This window comes from Gadus morhua, chromosome 6 (assembly GCF_902167405.1).
Source record: "Gadus morhua chromosome 6, gadMor3.0, whole genome shotgun sequence".
NCBI lineage: Eukaryota > Metazoa > Chordata > Actinopteri > Gadiformes > Gadidae > Gadus > Gadus morhua.
In genome coordinates, this window is record NC_044053.1 from 8,270,506 (window position 1) to 8,289,758 (window position 19,253).

The window sequence follows — 19,253 nt, forward strand, 5'->3', positions numbered from 1 at the left end:
AAGACACATAAAATAGGTAAGTAACACATCGTCATTGATCGGAAATTGATTCCAAATGATTTTAGAACAATTTATCAGTTGAAAGCTAGTCCATTTATCTTTGTCGAAGGTTCATTCGAAAACATTTGCTTCTAACATGCACACACACATTCCTCATGCACGAAACCATGAAACCATTACAAGCAGAGCCTGTGTTTACATGGGGGAAAACTATACATTTGAATAGAAAACAATTATCTGAAGACTGTAGAAAGTCTTTCTACTGTTTTAATTTACCCAGCATAACCTCGGCACCAAACACAAAAAGGGAAAATACATGAATAATCATGTATAATGCAGTGCATTGAGCCGCACACATTCGGGCATGACAACTTCAACGGAGTAACTTGAGCTCTACGAACTCCCAGGGTCCCAGAGAAGACACATCAGACTCCACTTTGAAACCTCCCAAGTCCATAACGGAGAAACCAAGACATGAACTCAAATACAATAATTAACTGCGACGCGCTAGGCATCGTCTCAACGACTGTATCACTGTTATTGATGTTGACCTACATTCACACATTCAAATATCAGGAATATGAGTGTGAGCGGAACAGAGACGTAGAGTGAGGGAGAGAGACAGGGGAGATGGGCAGAGAGGAGGTCCGAAATGGAAAAACACGGTGGTGCTCTTAACAGAGGAATTCGGGGGTTGTGTAGCAGAAGAAGACGTAACATCGGGAGCACAGGATGTCATGAAATATGTAGGAAGCGGCAGCGCGGTCGCGGCGCAACACAACAGCCATTAGAGAAAGCGAGGGAGAACGCAGTCAGCCAGAACCATTAATGCATTTTTGCTTTAGCATGTGGACGTAAATACACAGACACATACATTGAAACACCCACACACACATACACACACTCACACACATACACACACACATATACAGATACACAGACACACACGCATACTCAGACTCATACATGGTAACACCCACACACACATACACAAAGACACAAGCACACACAGACACACACACACACACACACACACACACACACACACACACACACACACACACACACAAACACACACACACACACACACACAGTCACGCAGGCACATCACACTAGTGGAAAATATCATGCTTTATGGTTCATGCAGATGTAAACCACACATAAACACAAACACACAAACAAATACACACTAGTATTTTTCACCCGGTTTTCACCAGACAAGCAGTTGAGTGCTGAAGAAACGATCACACACACACACACACACATGTATACGAACACTAAGACATGAAAAACAAGTACTTTTCTCTCTCTCTCTCTCTCTCTTTCTCCCTCTCTATTTCTCTTGCTTTCAGGCTTGTTGTGTAAATCATTGATGGGGAGCATGTGAAGGAAGACGCAGGCCTGGTATAGCTACAGACATAGTGGTGTGACTAAGCCAGTCTGGCCTTTAAAGGGTCAGCCCTGAGACCAAGTATGAACCAATAGACTTCTGACACTTTTGAACTGTAGGTAGTAATCTGTAAACAGAGTTTATGTCTTTGAAAGTGAGGAGCATGCAGCATCCTTGTGGCACTAGTAGTAATGGAGGAGAGTGAAGTCGGGTAAGAGCGGTTTTAAAGACAATTTACATAACCAAAGGTTAAAATGTTATGCTGTTTGTGAAACAGTATTAAGGAAAACTTGAATAAATAAAAAAGAAATTGCAATAAAAGGACTTCTCATCTGCAATCCTTGAATCCATGAAATGATCGAACTCTTAAAAAGTATAAGATAATTGCGAGGTAAGACTGGGATCATTTAGAGCCAAACTTCTATGCATCTATTGCATCAAATTCATACAGGAAACAGTCACAAAGGAGCCCACAATTGAGGGATTAAGTTCCCCTGCAGATCGTCATGTTGTTAGTCATGGTTATAAGCAGGCTTATTGGTATTGTTCTATGCTTGTTGAGCATATAAGCATTTAATGTATAGACTGGGGTCAACCACACACACACACACACACACACACACACACACACGCGCACACACACACACACACACACACACACACACACACACACACACACACAAACACACACACACACACAAGACAGACAAACGAAGCAATATAGACACGTCACACAGATATACACTGTTAGTTATATCTGTATACAGTATGTTGGTGTGATTTCACACACACACCACACACACACACACACACACACACACACACACACACACACAAACACACACACACACACAAGACAGACAAACGAAGCAATATAGACACGTCACACAGATATACACTGTTAGTTATATCTGTATACAGTATGTTGGTGTGATTTCACACACACACACACACACACACACACACACACACACACACACACACACACACACACACACACACACACACACACACACACACACAGACAGACAGACAGACAGACAGACAGACAGACAGACAGACAGACAGACAGACAGACAGACAGAGTCACAATCACAGTCACAGTCGCACGCACACACACACACACACACACACACACACACACACACACACACACACACACACACACACACACACACACACACACACACACACACACACACACACAACTAGCTTTACTAAAGAGGAGAAGGTTAAGAGCATCAGAACAACCAGGTGTGATACACAAAAGTTCGCTCTTTAAGTTCTGCTATTTTGGTCCACGCTGCTTGAAACGTCTTATAACGAATTTTTCATCCCAGAGTAAGATAAAACACAACAGTGACAGTGATTGAGGGGCATCCGAAAATGCATAGGATAGCCTTAGCTGAACACGCATTCCCTGAGGTGTGAATCAGTAAATCACAGCGTTATGTAGTGCCGGTGTTATGGTGCCACCGAATTTATCGTCGCTGATGAGACGAAATGAAGCGATAAAACATGGCAATAAAGAAGGAAGCATTTGTTAAAAATCCAATGAATAAATCTGAGTTGTTTTTTATCCGCTTATTGTTCGAATGCCAGAAAAATAATCAGTTCTCGCGTAAAAAATATTATCGTTCAAATTTGGCACGGCAACATGCGGTGTGCAAGAGGGCTGTGGAAGAGGGAGGCATGCACCGCACACGCTGGCTTGGAGACAACACGAAAGCCTACCTGGATGCTGCATGAGATCTCAGAGTCGTCCAGTAACCGAATCGTGCAGAGGGTTTCCTGGTCCAACGAGCGGATGCTTGGGCTGCGAAACCGGAGCATTTTCATTCTTCTGTCGTTTTGAACTCAGCTCTTCATCTCAACGGACACTGTCGCACATGCCTTGGATTCGGTGGCTTTGATCACCGCCTGTGTGTGTGTGTGTGTGTGTGTGTGTGTGGTGTGTGTGTGTGTGTGTTGTGTTGTGTGTGTGTGTGTGTGTGGTGTGTGTGTGTGTGTGTGTGTGTGTGTGTGTGTGTGTGTGTGTGTGTGTGTGAGTATCGCTGCCTAGGGATGGACAGAGAGAATAAGGGATGGGATGAGGTGGTTGCTGGGTGTAAACGAGTGGAGGGCAGAAGCGTGAATCCGACTACTGTCTGCTCACCGTTCTGCCTGGTCCTAATTGAAGTGGGAACAGGGTTTCCAATTCCCCTCGATCTTATGCTCCCTCCTTCACCCCTCCCTCGTTCCCCTCTGACGCGTAGTTTGTGTACAGTGCGCTGCGCTTTTCTCACATGCCTCTCTTCAATTGAACTGAGCACCTGCCCACGTATCATCTGTATCATATACATTTCATTTCACGGATTTAATGTAGGCCTACATATCATCAACCAATTCGATTCAGCATTTGAATAGCCATTAAGCCAAATGTTGTATTTACACTAACACTTATTTGGCTGAACATTAAGTAAGAATTCAAGAGTGTGGTAGGGTAAGCTCACATAGGAAAATGTAAATATCCACTCCAGTTTGATAAAGTGTTCGTTCACGGTTTAAATAATAAGCGAAATAAAAATTATTAAGAAAGTTTGTCTCTCGTATCATTGTAATTATTATTTTATTGCTCATTAAAACACTGTTAGTATTTTAATGACCAATGATGTCGCATGTTAACCGTCAATATTATTATTTGTGGTATCAGCTTTGTCTCGGACGACTCTGTCATTTTAAATGATGGGCATATATGCGCTATGTATATGCGCGTTTTGCGTCATTGGTCCCTCTGCGGAAGTTGACTACATCGAGCGAACGTACAACGCGTGTTTCCTGGCTCAGTTCTCGACCAATCACTGATGCGAACTGTAAAGTGAGTGTTAGTCGATTGGTTGGTAACGGATACCGGTTCGGCCCACTGTACGTTCGAACCCTTGGTTGTAAAAGCTTCCCAAGCAAAATGACTCCAGCTTCGGAGTCGTTCGCTGCTGTTCTCCAGAGTTTCGAGGTGTTCCGAGGGGACATTCGTTGTAACGGGGAGTCGAGTATACTGGCTATAACGCTCCCAGGGCATTATGATCGTCATTATCATGGGGGTGTCAGGCTGCGGCAAGTATGTGTACGGTATACATCATCGGCGTATAGTAAACAAGGTTCCGTAGTGTGATTGCAGCCATTATTTAGAGATGTTTTAGATGTTCACCTGAGCAAATGAGGCCACCTGTAGTAGTGACCACGTGATAACAATATGATGTAAGCCCATTCTATTAATTACGATGATATTGTGATTTACATGTTACGTAAGGCACATGTTGACCTCAAGTGCCAAATTATAAAACAGGAAAAAACATATTGCATGACTATATAATTATCGTTATGTAATGAATGGGAAAATAATAAGCACATCTGTTTTGCCTATTCTCTTCTAGATCCACACTAGGAACCTTACTCTCAGAAAAGGTGAGATTTTCCTTCAACACTCCTGTTGCTGTTGCTGTTTCCCCTTAACCGCAGCTGGTCTGTGAATGTCTATGTTTACAGCTGGGCTGGCCGCTGTATGAAGGAGACGACTTCCACCCTCCAGAGAACATCGACAAGATGGCTCGCGGGGAGGCTCTCACAGACCAGGTGAGCTACTCCACAGACCAGGTCAGAATGCTCACAGAGCAGGTGAGCTGGCCGGGGGCAGAGACAGCACCAGGCTTGCAGTTGTTTCAAGGGCCCCGCTGTCTGCTCTCCCCACTCAATGGCTTCCTCATTAACCTGAGTGTGTGGTCACAGTGCCTATGGCTTCATAAACCTGATGTCCCATAAGCAAGATCGCAGCCAAAAACTGTTCTATCTGGGCTGACGAAGTCCATTGATGAATAGTTTGCAAGTCTCAAAGGGGTTCAAGTATCAGCCCTTCAAATGAACAATGTTTTCGTTTCTACACATAGAGCAGAACGCTCATATTGACGTGTTACTTCAGGTGAGGTGCTTTTTCTGATATGATCATTCAGAATGGTGTTATTCATGCCATTAATTTAATATCACATGGAAACACAATACCTTCTGAGCGGAGGATGACAGCTGGCCGTAAAAGGTGTTTTAGTAATGACATAACCAAAGCTATCGTTTGCCAACATATATTGCGATGCCATCTGGCAGGTACGAACAGGGGCGTGGGGGACAATCCGTAATCCAAAATAATAATTTTAATTGCCTTTCAAAATAATTTATTACCACGACAAGAGCACCCAGGTGTACATTTGAGTTTTATTTTATGGCAGAAAATTGAATGGCAGCCATTGACAGAAGTGTTGGAAACTTGCAGGTTTTTTGTTTAATTAAAGCCGTTTGTCTCATACTAAAGATTCACCCTTATCGCGAATTTGACAGAGTCTGCGTGTCAAGTTGGATTCATGTTCGATAGTAGTTTAAATAAGGCCTGTTTTTCTTGTCCTCCATGTCTGATGTTTAATTTTCTATCTTTGGTTCTTGGTGGGGACCTTGGTTTAGGAAGGTCATTGTCCATTAGCGACATTAGGCCCAATATGTGCCAAAGCAGGGAGTTATATTACCTGCTCAGGCTCAAGGATCACTAAGTTCACCCCGATTATGCATTAACACTGCTGAAAGGAGTGTTGTCAGCTATTTTTTTTATTATTGCTGAGTATACTTCTCTTATAACGCATACGTTATGCCCGCAATATTTTTCAAAAGATGCTAACCAAGCTATGCCACCAGACCACCTATCTTAGCGTAGGTAATACACAAGCGCTCTAAACCCATCCATTGTATATTTAATGTCAAGCTCATTTTATAGCCATATTTATTCATAGCGGCTATTTGCTCCTTGTCAAATCGCAAAATAATGTTGTACTCTCTCCTTGCCAAGGCAGATAGCTGCTGTTTGCATTGTTTTTGCTTAGGCTGTACAAAATGTATCCCTCTGTGTTATCTTCTAAGGTAAGCTTTCTGTTCCCCATGGCTCAGTGTACCAAAGGTTGGTATCAGTTGTACGTACAGACACTCAAGTGAGTCCCGAACATTTTGTCCAGGGCTAAACCTCATCTTAGGAATTCACGAAGACCAACAATACAATAATTCAACCCCCTGCTCTTTGGCATAAATCAAATGTTTATGCCAGAGTCGTAAGGTTATCGTTCATGTGTGGTCCTTCTGTCACCAAATTCTCCCAGGACAGATTCCCGTGGCTCCATAAGCTCCACCAAGCCACTGTCAAGTAAGAAAAACGATCTTGCCAAACTCTCCCCATCGCACCTCTCTCCCTTAACCTCTCCCCACTGTCAGAGTACAGTGAACATTGTAAGTGTGATTCAGATCAGTTTGGATGTGAACATATTTCCCCCCCCCCCTCTGTAGAGCAAGGCGATCGTCCTCTGATGCCATCGTGGTTTGCTCAGCCCTGAAGAGACTCTACAGGCTGATCCTTCTCCATGGCCGCCAAGCACTCACTTCCTCTTCCTGTACGGAGCGAGAAGCCCTGCCTCCGTCCCTGCCCGGGGTTTACTTCCTCTTCCTGAATGGCGAACTATGAGCTCATCCACCAGAGGATGGTGGCCAGAAGTGGACATTACATGCGGGCGGACATGCTGCAGTCCCAGTTCTCTGCTCTGGAGCCACCAGGAGCTGAGGAGAGGGGTGTTTGACCGTGGGACATAAGAAAGGAACATCGGGGACATCGTCACCGAGGTTGTGAATCTCCTCAGCCTCAGGGCTCCCCCTTGAAGGGGTTACCGAGGGAGCAGACCATAATCGCTCAGTGAGTGTTCACTGGGAACTGCTTGGAGAACTAGCGTGACACATGCAGAATTGGTTTTCCCTCCTTGCGGTCCTGACCTCAGCAGTGCGCCGGAGGGCAAGTGAATACTTGAGTTAATTATTAATGCATTTGTTTTCGAAAATTATACTGACTTTACTTGAATTTTCACATCCTTTCCATTTGTAAAAAATCACGAGATCATGCAACTGAGCTAATTGGACAAGCTGTGTGGTGTGTGTGTGTGTGTGTGTGTGTGTGTGTGTGTGTGTGTGTGTGTGTGTGTGTGTGTGTGGTGTGTGTGTGTGTATCACCAACATGGTCAGATGCCCTTGATGAGGCATTGAACCCCAAAACTCCACATAGCGAGGGGGTCCCTGTATTATGCATGCTACAGCTGCTTTTGTCCCATGAGATCATCTTCGAACCCGCAACCCAGATATTTCAGGAGCCTCTAATCCTGACAAAAACCTTGAGGCTGTTCTCATATCCCACATTCAAACCATCTGAAAACACACACACAATTCGTTATTTGGGTCTTATTTCTGTTATTTGTTACATTTTTACACACCTGATCACAGATTTCGTCATGATTTAAACACATCAAAAAGAGAAAAGAATGATCAAAGAAAGAAAAAAACATGCTATTAAATTTTACTATTGTCTTACTCTAGTCTAAGGGTTTGTTATGCTGCTCAGCAGTTTTTAGTTATTAATGTACAATTATCAAACCAAATCACTTGGTTGTAAACTGAGTGACAAATATCAAACGTATTTTCTGCTTAAATAAAGCAGTGGGTCGTGATTTGGTTACTGGCATTCAAGAACCTGGGCAACGCTGCCCTCTGGTGTTTAAACAGAAATACTACAAACCACATAATTTAACGGATTATTAGGTAACATGTGAAATTTGTCCATGTAACCATTACTATACTTTTACTGGTGTGAGGTAATTACCCTTATAATGTGAGGAGTCCCATCTCTGATATCAAGGATGTCTAACTTGATGTTGGGTTTTCTGTCAAGGGAAAACTTTGCTATTAAGAGTGTCATTGTATGAGTTTAGTTAAGTTTATAGTGCACAGAGGTAAATAATTGAAATTCCCTTACACGAATATCAGCAAAACATTACATTGGGCCTCAGACAATGAATACATATTCATCCTCATATGCAACCAGTTATATGTCCTGTAATACATTGATATCTGTAGGTAAATAAGATAACACTTTATTACAGGTGTGTGGTTGTGTGTGTGTGTGTGTGTGTGTGTGTGTGTGTGTGTGTGTGTGTGTGTGTGTGTGTGTGTGTGTGTGTGTGTGTGTGTGTGTGTTGTGTGTGTGTGTATCCATCAGGACTGAACGTTGAACCTGAAGTTGTCTGTTGGGCCTCAGATCCCTGAAGCTGAGAACACTGGGTAGCTCCAACTCCTCTACTGGATGTCTTCACTCTGGACTCTGCACAGAACATATTTAGAATCAGGGAGGGGGATGCACACACATTGTAAGTACGTATGTCCTGTATGTGGACCAAGAATGTCATCAAAATCCTTGAATGGTCTTGATTCATCTCCAATTCAAGACTATCAAAAGGCATCCATAAATGTATCCATCAAACCAAATTCTTCAAAAGTAAATTATTGGGTAATAAACTGCAAGAAAAGGTAAAAAACAAAACAAAACGATTCAATAAAGCATAAAATAGAATTCAAATACAATATAAATATAATGTTTTGGTTATAAAGTACAATACAAATAGAATACCAGGATAAAGTACAGAATATAAGGTACAACAGAGAGAGGAGAAGTGTACACAAGGAGCAGAGGCCAACCTGTTGACTGGTGTTGGCCAACATCTGCAGCATCTGCTGTACAAACTGCATCTGCTGCTGCTCTGTCGCCATAGCCCCCTGGGGTGCATTTGCTGGCGGGCTGTCTATGTAGGAGTCAGCAGGATTAACGCCAATGCTTTCCAGATCAGCACTATGGGAAAGACATCCACCAACACAATGACTCCACCTCCCCATGCGTAGTTGGAAAAGTACAAAGCAGCACTTGAATCAAATGCAAGGTTGTTTTTTTTCACCTCTTGAGGTGGTAATCCATCCTTGCGCATGATTGAGTGAAAGTGGTGGATGTTGATAATACATATCTACTTGACAAAACAGCTATTCAAACGTATTGATCACATTAAAGAGGCTAACCACTAGCTCATTAATAATTTACCAGTAGATCCTTGACTGTTAAAGTAAGTGCATATCCTTTGAGGGTCGATTTAAACATGGCATTGATTTAAGGTCCTGAGTTATAGTGTCTGCTGACAGCTGTTTGCCTCTTTCACCTGGGTAACCAGAGCCGGGGCTTCTGAGACGAGGGTCTGTAGGCCGTGTTGGATCTGAAGCAGAGCCTCATCGCCCTAGGGGTTCAACATGGCCGCCAGCAGCTCTGGACTCTGCATCTAAATGGTTCACCCGATCACAGCGCAGAGATTCCCTTACCCCCAGCATGGTTCCATTGTTCGTAATGGCTAATAAAATCTCAGGACAACTTCACAGTCAAATATAACTATTCAAAGTATATCAGAAGAAGGCATGTCAGAAATGTGTTAAATCATATACAATTACATTTCCAATCATGTTTAATCCTTTTCAGCCAATTACTGTATGAGAATGACTCCTCCATGAGTGGTCACCTGTTGCAGGAACATTGGAAGCTGTTCTCTGATTTGCTGCTGCAGCTGAGGATTCCCTGAGAACAACGGGTGGCTCAACAGCATCTGAAACAGCATGTACACTAGACCTTATTACTGTGCGTTTGTGTGCGCGCTATAATGGAGTAAGAGATTCATGCAGGCATACTCCACCTGTGCGGGCCAAGTCCTGGTTCTGAGAGAGGGTTCCAGTATGCTTGTTGACATAGGGCCCCTGAGAGCAAGCTCTCCATCAGACCTGGAGAGGCACAGATATGCTCCAGGAGAGACTGCATGCCTGCACACAGAGGGGGTGATAGTGTGGTAGTGGTTATGGTTTGTCTACCGCCTAGCAGAAAGGCTCCCGGTTAAAAAGACAATGTCTTCAGCTACCTGTCGGCATCCTTGTGATGCCTAGCTACCACTTACGTGCTCATTCATGACATACATCTGAATTCACTGTAGGTGATTATGGTTATAAGCCTCTGCTAAATGGCTAAACAGGGATCGTAGAGTATTTACCTTTAAACAAAAAAAACCATGAATTAATAGATGAAGAAAACATGGAAAGTGCAACAGAAATCTCCTTTAAGGGGACCAAGTTGAAAACATAGTTTACATTTTGTGTTGTTGAATACAAATGATATATCCTTGCCTCCAGAAAAAGGGGTCCTTCGAGGCAGGATTTACAGTGGGTGTGTCCGCCATGTTGGTGAGGGGCTCTGTTGAATGCCTGTACAAGGGCAGTGGCAGTCCCTCATCTCTGATTGGCTGGGATTCCCCCGACGATGAGGTCACTAGAGGGTCTCCTCTGGTCTGAATAAGAGCAAGAGAACAGCAGAGCCCAGGGACTGAGAGGGAGTTCCGAGCATGAAGGCACTCTAAATATAACAGCTTCACCTTGACATGACTGGCATTGAAGGACTTGTCAATCCTGAAATCAATGTTGTCTGTCTGTGTGTCTGTCCTGTCTGTCTGTCTGTCTGTCTGTCTGTCTGTCTGTCTGAGCACTTTTCACGCAAAGGGCTGAGGGAACGCTCCTGTGAGTTCATTTTAGTCCGCTGAGGTGAGTCGGCAGGGGCTGGTTCCCGGTTTGCTAGGCCACAGTTCATGTTCCTCATCACTTCCTGTATGATGTTTGGGTTGTGAGTGAGCTCCCTATCATCTGGGGAACGACATGGTTTTCATCACTTCACACACAAAAACGAGAACAGGATCGATACATTTGACAGGGCTTCCCTACTGTAGTTCAATATAACCAACGTACAACCAAAGTATCTTAATTCCACTACAAGGCTTGCGCATACTTCCACACCTAGCAGAAAACCAGTTTGCCAAACGTGTTACCCATCTATAAATAGACGATTCAGAGAGGTCTATTTATAGACCATTAATAGACCTTTGTATGAAAGTAACTTTAACCAAACAAAACTAACAGGATCGCAACAGGATTTTATTTAATCTCAAGTGAATGACTTGTTGTACAAACACACAGAGACAATCAAAATCGAATGACTTTAGACCCATGAACCCCCAACAGCCGTCAGTACCACTTTCATCCAGCCAACCAAACACATGTGCCTGGCCTCAACCATGTCGTGACCCCTGACTTCTGAACCCTTGAGCCGGCCTACCTGTGCGATGACATCCGGGTCATCCATCATGTCGGCCACCTCTGGCTGGTCTGGAGGAGCTGCAGGATTAGAGGGTTGGACAGGAGGAGCTGTTTGGTGAGCTGGGGGCTGGAGAGGGCGCTCTGCACCAAGGGGCTACCCAGGAGACTGCTCATCAGCACCGGGTCGGAGAGCAGCTGTCGCTCCATCTGGCTCTGGAGAGGCTGGAAGAATCCCGGAGCGCTGACAAACGGACCCAGGCTGCCCAGCTCTTCCACTGAGGTAGAGGGAGGGGGTCAGAGCGCAAAGGCTCAGTCCTGGTTCCACGTCGACGCAACGCAATGATGACGCAGACGCTTCGACGCAGTCGGGAACCTGTCTTGGTTCTCTTGTCGGGTTTCATGCGTAGACCAATCACAGCCCTTGCTGCTGCGTCGCCGCGACGCAAGGTCAACATTTTTGGGAGGCGCACGTCAGGCCCTTGCATGCAGGTGGAAGCAAGGACGGTCGGCACGGACGTGATGGCTCTGTAAACCCCATTGCGTTGTGTCGACGGGGTAACATAACTAAGCCTTAAGACATCTCACGCCTTTGTGATACAAAGCGGGATAGGACAGTATCGCAGGGCGAAGCATGGGGGACTGGATGTGAGTGGATTGTAGGATTAGACTTGTCTGGCCGGAGGTTGGTGATGGGATGGGAGGTTAATTAGTAATTAGAAAAATGTATATTATATACGTCAAGTTGGAGTTTAATGCATTAAAGGTTGGGTAGGTGATTTGCGAAACGCCAGCAGATTTTGAAAATACACAACTCAAATGGTCCTACCCCCTCTCCTTCAACGCTGACTCTGACTCCACCCATTCCAAGTACCTGGACGCGCAATCATGCACGAGCGCGAACAGAGATGCGCGAGAGCGAGCCAGGCTAGCGTAGGTTTTCGTTTAAACAACACGGCACTACATTCAGCTGTAAATTGCACCCAGTACCGCGGGAAGTAGGAGTGCTGGGGTGCTGCAACACCCCCTGTCCGAGGCCCTGTCTTATCACAGAAAACGATCATTTCTAAAAACTCCGGCCAAAGTGGAGATTCTGAAAACGCCGGTTATGTGTTGTCGTGTCAACGGGAGAAACGGGATTTTAGGTTCTGAAGCGTCACATATGCACCAGGAAATGCTTAACGTCATGTGAGCGCCCCGCTGTACCGTATTGGTCCGAATATAAACACAAACCCCATTGTAAGACGACCTATATTTTGCAAAAAAGATTTGAAGACCAGATCCGTTTTTTTATGAATAATAAATTGTATTCATTGAAATAATATACGAAAATAAAAAGGCATCGAATAAAACACTGCATTGCCACTAAACAGTAGTGCAAATAGGCCGTACTGATGTGTACACCAAAGGACTATTCCTGACACTCCTCTGCCCCGCTGTGTTCGCTCTGGCTGTGGTCGCTCCGAACTGTTTCGGCCCGTGGCAAAGCGAGTCATCCTCGCTGCTGTCCAAGGCATTTTGAGACGCAGCATTTATTTAATGCTCATATGACCTAGTGCTGAAAAAAGGTTATATGAAAAAGTGTGAGGGTAGCGGTGGTGCGCTAAACTTGTTCTGTGAGCAGCTGGATGTGAACGATCGATTTTCAACTGTCCGCGGCATGCACTGGTGTAATTGAGCTGCGCTGCTATACATCTTTTTTTATCAATGTAACGAGTTGCGAGTCTAGTGCAGGCTGAGTTTTTTTTTTTCCCAGCACCCCCTGCTGAGAATACGTTCTCACTGCAATGGTTGGACCAGATGTTATAAACATTAAACGGTCACATAAATCATTACTATTTTTAGAAAATGTATGTTTGTTTCATATAATTGTATTGGAAGTCCTGGTTTTCACTAGGGTTGCCGCGGTGTGGACATTTTCACACGAGTAATACCACTCGTCTCCACACCGGTATTACCGAGTATAAACGGTATAAAACTTTGAAACTAGGTCAACCCGCCACACAAGCATCGGTTTTTTAGACCCTTTCTCGTCCTTCAGTTGCCGCCAACGTTCGAAAGCAGCGCCTAGGATTATTCTTGATTTCAGTTTTCTCTTTCAGGCGTTTTTATTATCAATTACTCTCTGAAAAAGAGTTTTCCTTCTCTTTGCTGGTGGTGTGGTGGTGGGTGGTGGGGATGGTGGCGTCTTGTCTGCCATGGAAATTGTCTTCTACTGCTAGGTCCAAATGTGGATTAACTAGTTCCAGTAGCTACCGCAGGATAACAACAAACAGGAGCTTGCTCTGGGTCACGAGCTCTGGGTCACGAGTACTGCACGAAGGGGTCGCGCGCGGGGCGCGGGGGAGGGGGAGTGCAGTACGACCGTTTGATTGACGTACTTACTGTCCAATGCAACTCGGTGGCAATGGAAATGATTGGCTGGAGTTTTTCGAGCCCTGCCCGTTCCACAGATGATTGACTTGTTTAATTTTCATGTCAGTACTTCTAACTCAGTGGCTGTAAGCGGGTTATGATAAGGATTTCAAGTAATTTTGCAAAAATGGCCAAAAAAGCAAATCACCTATACAACCTTTAAGGCGTGAATAATACAACAATTAGATTTGTTATTAAAATGTACAAACATCAAAGAGAAGAAAGAAGGGGAAGGGAGCTTCCAGATTCATGATGACCAGTGATCCACCTAACTCGAGCTAATATAAGCTACATCGACGGGAAAGGAGAGAGGGAGTGTAGTGTGTCACAGAGTGATGGTGAGGGGGTTTGTAGAAGGTGGAGATGGATTGGCGAGAGCAAGTCAAGAATGATGCAAAAATACAATTTGAGACAAAACAAGTGAGCTGATAAAGAGTAAATCTTGTTGGAGAATCATACCAAGACAGAGAGGAGAGGTGGGTGAAGGGGTCAGGTTATCAAGGGTAAGGTGATCAATCTCTACTTCGTGGTCTGTTCTGGAAGCCACACTCCAGGAAGCTGGTGTAGACACAAGCTCTGGACTGAGGAGGAAGTGCAGTCGATCAGAACAATCAATCAGAACGATTAATAAAATTATAGACAGCCTGGAGTGACCGTATAGCCCTAAAGTGGTAGGCTACCTGATAAACATGTTGAGGTTGACTGTTCCGTCGTTTCCTTTATGCTCAGTTATCAGGTCTGACCCACGGAGAATGGTTACCGGAGTGGATGAGCACGAGTTGCTCTTCGGTGGTCCCCAATCTCTTCGCGACACACCTTTTCAACTACACACAAGGAGCATCCATCCCACACCGTATTATTAGTTAGTTTAACTTGTCCACGACAGCTGCAACTCCTAAGTATGACTGATCCTGCCAAGACTTTTAATTATCCTCACAACATTCAATAGTCATAAAAGTAGGTTATCTTGGCATGCTAATAGCTCAAGCAACATCAACATAGACAAACGCATTCAACTGATTAAGGCTACATTAACTGTCTTTGAACAAACTCAGTTCGATCACGCATCGGCGTGTCCGTTTTACCTGGCTTACGGTGCAGTTTACCCCGACGGCGGAAATCATTTATCGGCTATAGTGGTCTTCAGGGTCACCCGAAAGCTGTCTGAGAACAGGCCGGCCGGTCCCTCCGCATCCTTCACCGCGCCAGCCCATCCTTGCCCTGTCCCAGATGCAGTCCGTCTTGGCCGAACGTGGGGCGCAGCATTAGATGCGTCTGTTCAGTGACTCGACAGAATGGAAGGGACTCATGCCAAATTTAAGTGGATGCGCAAGTTCTACAGACTATTATTTTCTGAAGATTTTTTATTGTATCCTTTATTTATTATTTCTAAATATACGTTTGCCTTAATTTATTTGCATACAAAAGGTTATTTCATTCCTGCTTAAACAATTAAGATTCTCTTGTTCCCTCCTACAGGCATGGAGTTGTGGTTTTAAGTTGCCACTCCGAAGAAAAACAGATATTTGTGATTAAGTACTTTAACCCGAAACACAGACACCCCACTTCACTGTAAAGTAGTTTTATTAACTTCATAGTGGGATAAGGAAAATAAACAATTTGCATAAAGCAAGGGTTTCAACCAGAGATGTCATGGGGATGCCTTAGCATCATGTTGCAGGATATAAGGCAGCGCGGGGATAACATACCACCTAACAAACTCACAGAGCATTATTTAAAAAAAGATTTAAATAAAAAACAGCTATTTGATGCCAATGGGTGGGGCCATGAAATGTCAGATTTATGTTGCTAAGAGTGGCATGCATAGTTTGCGACATGACAGAAATAAAATTAACAACCCAGAAGGGAGGGGGAAAACATTTTTTTCTCTCGAAACAAATAGGAGAAATAAACGTCAGCAGCGTCTTCTTCATGTATTTGTCCCGGGGGACACATTCAGTGGTGGACTCTTCATAGATCACACTCAGAGCCCTTCTTCCCCCTCTTGTTCCCCTGCCAAACACAAAGACAACAACATGTTAGGATTTGACTGGACTGAATTTGGATATACGTCATTGAAGAGCAGGAAGGGGATTGTCATCTCTAATATGCCAACAGGTAGGGGACGGACGGAGGATCAACCCACTATCTTTCGGCTGACAGTTGAACAGCCCAGCCTCCACACTACCCTGCACCCCGTTTAGATTATGTTAACGATAGATAAGAATGCCAACGTCAAGTATTCATACCTGATGTTTGGGTTGATCCGTTTGCAGTCCTTTCACTTTAGACTTCTCTTGTTCAAGGGCCGCATGCAATAGTGTTACCTGAAGAATCAAACAACCAAAAAACAAATTTTATTCAGCATACATTTGGAGCAGTTAGGATTGACTACATGGCCCGGAGTCACTATGATACAATGCCAAACAAATCAAAAAATATGAATAAACCATAAATGGCTGAACAAATATCCTTTACCCACTGCTAAAAGGGCCAGTAATAGTCAATTTAAGATTGCAAACCGGATGACGTTATGCTTCTCCATACACACACCTGTGAAGACAGTTCCTCTTTGATATTCAGCAGCTCATCCACATGGAGGAGTATTTCTGCTTTATCTTTCACTGAGGGAAGAAAAAAAAATCTTTGAATAGGACTCCTTTTTTGAGCCATAATTTGCAATACATGTCGTACAAGAGCTTTTTGGGTGCAGTGACGACGCATTTTCAAACTCACTCTCTCCCTGCTGAAGCATCTTGAGTAACTGTGCGTTTCTTGCCTTCACCTCTTTGTATTTAACCTGCACAATTGGAGTGAACGGGGATATATCAAGTTTTCAACATAGGACGGGTAAAACAATTTAAATCTGAACCGGAAATCTGAAAAGAATTCAATCAAGGTGCCAATAGAAACATTCAGTGCTGCGATGCTCACCTCCCATTGGGAGATGGTGGTCTTGAGTTTCTCGATCTCCTGGTCCTTCTTCTCCAGGTCGTCCATCAGCTGTTCCGCCCTGGGGTCCTGTGGAGACGGCACACGTACCATAGCAATTAAACAATCATAACGCACTGGCTCCTAGAGGGACTCTTATATTTACAACTGTTTATCATTCGGCTACAGTGACAACCCTGACGCTGTAGCCAATACATCAGACACACAGACACACAGACAGACACACACACACACAGACACACAGACACACACACGATGGGTCGGTCGCGAACGATTCGGTCAGAACGAACGAATCCCGTAAGTGAACAGAGAGAACTGATTGCCAAAAAAAGAGAACTGATTCCTAAATCTTTAAACATATAACAAAAATATGGTCACGTAAATAAAATATACAAACAAACAGCTTTGTCTATCCACAACCTTATATTGATTGAGTCTAAAACGTTCTAAATGATTCAACCAATGAGAGTTCTACAGCAGGTAGCAATCGCGTTGCCATGGCCCATGGGTAAACAAATGATAAGGCACCACCACACAAGTTAACTAACGATCGCTGTAGGCTTCAATATAATGCAAGCACTTTATGTTTTCTTTTTATTTTGTTCTACATTTAAATTGCATGCTTTAATAAAGTATTATTTTGTGAAGCACAATGGTGCTTCACTGCTTATTAGCGCTTCTTGGAAGACGCAATTTAATTCTTACTCCAACCCATTATGTAAAACTGATATTTATGAAAAAAAAAAGGCATGTATGTGCTTTATATATTATTCTTAATATTAACACTTAACCTGGGTAATTTCGCCAGAACATTAGAAAGTAACATGCTACATGAATGTTGATTAACATTTATTCCATCATTTTATAATTCTATGCCAAATGACGTAACAGACCATCTCTCTTAATGAACGAATCAAACGAACGAATCGTGATAGAGAGCGTAACTGAAAGAACTGATTCCCGGCAAAAGAATCATTTTGCCCATCCCTAGTGTGCATGCATATGTGTTGTTCTACATCTAAGAAGAATAATGATCAGATACTCGACAAGGTGTGCGTTAGTGTCAGGCTCACCGGTTCGTGTTCCGTGGAGTTGTTGGCCTCTTGGGCCGGGCTGGTAGAATACTGTTCTTGCCGTTTCTCCCTCTGGACGATTTTGCTCACGTCGTCCTCCAGCTTGTTGAAGAAGCGCTCGTCTTGCGCTGGCCCGACATTGGCTGCTCCGCTTCCCTGTTTAAACGAGTTGACCGTAACATTCTGAAAATACCTCAGAATGTGTTCCTCAAGCTGTAGAGACTGACAGAATTTGCTCCCAATTGCTACAGAAAAGCTGTCGTTTTTTCATTGGCAGGTTGATTAATCAGGTTATATACAAATAACCAGAAAACTGCTCACCTCCTTCTCTTGCTTTTTACCAAGATTATCTGCAAGACAAAATAAATGGTGTCAATATTCAATATGCATATTCAATATAAATAACATTTATCCAATGCAAATACAATAAAAATGTCCGGGAAGACCCTAGCAACCCCTCACCTGCAGCGCCGTCACTTTGGAAGTTCTGCAGAGAAACCGTCTTCTTGTCTTTCCCTTGTTGACCCTTCTTCTTCTCCTTTTTCCCTCCTCCCTCCTTCCCTCGAGACTTGGGTGACGATGCGTCTGTCGTTTTCTGTTGGACGGAGAAGGTGTGAACGACCAGACTTGACCTAGTTACATGGCTAAGTGAGCAGATTAATACAGCTAAACTATCAATTAGTTTTGAGCTTAACATTTTTATTCGTCAGCCTAACTTTGTACGTATTCTTCAAGGCCCCAAAAATACACATTCTTGGACATTTTGGGACATTGTGTGCATGGAATGGGTTTTCAGGACCGGACTCTAGGGGGCAGCATACAGTATATATACAATATACAGTATGTATACAATATACATGGTCAATATGAATACATTCTCAAGAGGCTGGTCGATTTATTAACATATATTAAGAAAGGTTTTTAGCTCTAAAGTATTAGCCTATATACTATAGTGATCCTATAGTGTGGGTCATTAGTTTGTCTGTCTGACATACCTGATGTTTTTGTTGCTCAAAGAAGTCCTGTTTGCTCAGAATCAAGGCCTTTTCCAAGTCTGCCTCATAAAGTTCACTGGTTATCTAAAGAGGAGCACATACACAACTGCTCATTAAGAAAGCATATAAGAGCTCAAGCTTGATATAAGGGCATATACATCTGTCCTTTTACAACATGCGTGATACGCAGGATTTCTCCACCAGGCTCAGAGAGGAAAGTAGCAGGGGAACAGCGGCACATTATGCACAATGTCACGTTATTTTCACGATGTTCATTTTAAAGTATTGTGGCCACAGCTCACCCAATCACTGAAGAAACTATAAATTCATTCTCACCTTGAGAGCAGTCGTTCCAATAAGTGGAACATTTAATGACCAACT

General features: G+C 43.7%; 4 protein-coding genes across 7 annotated transcripts in view; 1 reads left to right on the plus strand and 3 right to left on the minus strand.

The window, feature by feature from the left end:
• frmd3 (FERM domain containing 3) overlaps positions 1-3,602 on the minus strand; it is a 44,238-nt gene extending 40,636 nt beyond the window's left edge. The window contains exon 1 of one of the 2 annotated variants that reach the window (XM_030359274.1): positions 3,125-3,602. In XM_030359274.1, coding sequence (XP_030215134.1) covers positions 3,125-3,229 — 105 coding nt within the window. In that variant the 5' untranslated portion in view covers positions 3,230-3,602. The remainder of the gene's footprint in view (positions 1-3,124) is intronic. The other variant, XM_030359275.1, reaches the window with a different exon arrangement.
• Positions 3,603-4,310: 708 nt separating this feature from the next.
• Positions 4,311-7,895, plus strand: LOC115545872 (probable gluconokinase). The gene is made up of 5 exons (XM_030359350.1): positions 4,311-4,487; positions 4,804-4,834; positions 4,916-5,002; positions 6,559-6,602; positions 6,743-7,895. The coding sequence occupies exons 1-5, from the start codon at positions 4,450-4,452 to the stop codon at positions 6,915-6,917; spliced, it is 375 nt and encodes a 124-aa protein (XP_030215210.1). The 5' UTR covers positions 4,311-4,449; the 3' UTR covers positions 6,918-7,895.
• On the minus strand, positions 6,954-15,109 carry LOC115545802 (ubiquilin-1). Its single transcript, XM_030359241.1, is given in 13 exon segments — positions 6,954-7,009; positions 8,950-9,072; positions 9,459-9,594; positions 9,829-9,929; positions 10,000-10,060; positions 10,062-10,186; positions 10,464-10,641; positions 11,460-11,506; positions 11,509-11,715; positions 14,312-14,433; positions 14,533-14,606; positions 14,608-14,676; positions 14,938-15,109. Coding segments are annotated over 13 exon segments (1,338 nt in total). The 5' UTR covers positions 14,977-15,109.
• Positions 15,110-15,418: 309 nt separating this feature from the next.
• The window catches only part of gkap1 (G kinase anchoring protein 1), a 6,427-nt gene continuing 2,592 nt past the window's right edge, over positions 15,419-19,253 (minus strand). For 2 of the 3 annotated variants that reach the window (XM_030359089.1, XM_030359090.1), the window contains exons 4-12: positions 18,873-18,956; positions 18,340-18,472; positions 18,199-18,227; positions 17,878-18,033; positions 16,787-16,873; positions 16,589-16,652; positions 16,406-16,476; positions 16,102-16,179; positions 15,419-15,865 (exon numbers count right to left, since the gene is read on the minus strand). In XM_030359089.1, the coding sequence (XP_030214949.1) occupies positions 15,824-15,865; positions 16,102-16,179; positions 16,406-16,476; positions 16,589-16,652; positions 16,787-16,873; positions 17,878-18,033; positions 18,199-18,227; positions 18,340-18,472; positions 18,873-18,956 (744 nt within the window). In that variant the 3' untranslated portion in view covers positions 15,419-15,823. The remainder of the gene's footprint in view (positions 15,866-16,101; positions 16,180-16,405; positions 16,477-16,588; positions 16,653-16,786; positions 16,874-17,877; positions 18,034-18,198; positions 18,228-18,339; positions 18,473-18,872; positions 18,957-19,253) is intronic. The other variant, XM_030359091.1, reaches the window with a different exon arrangement.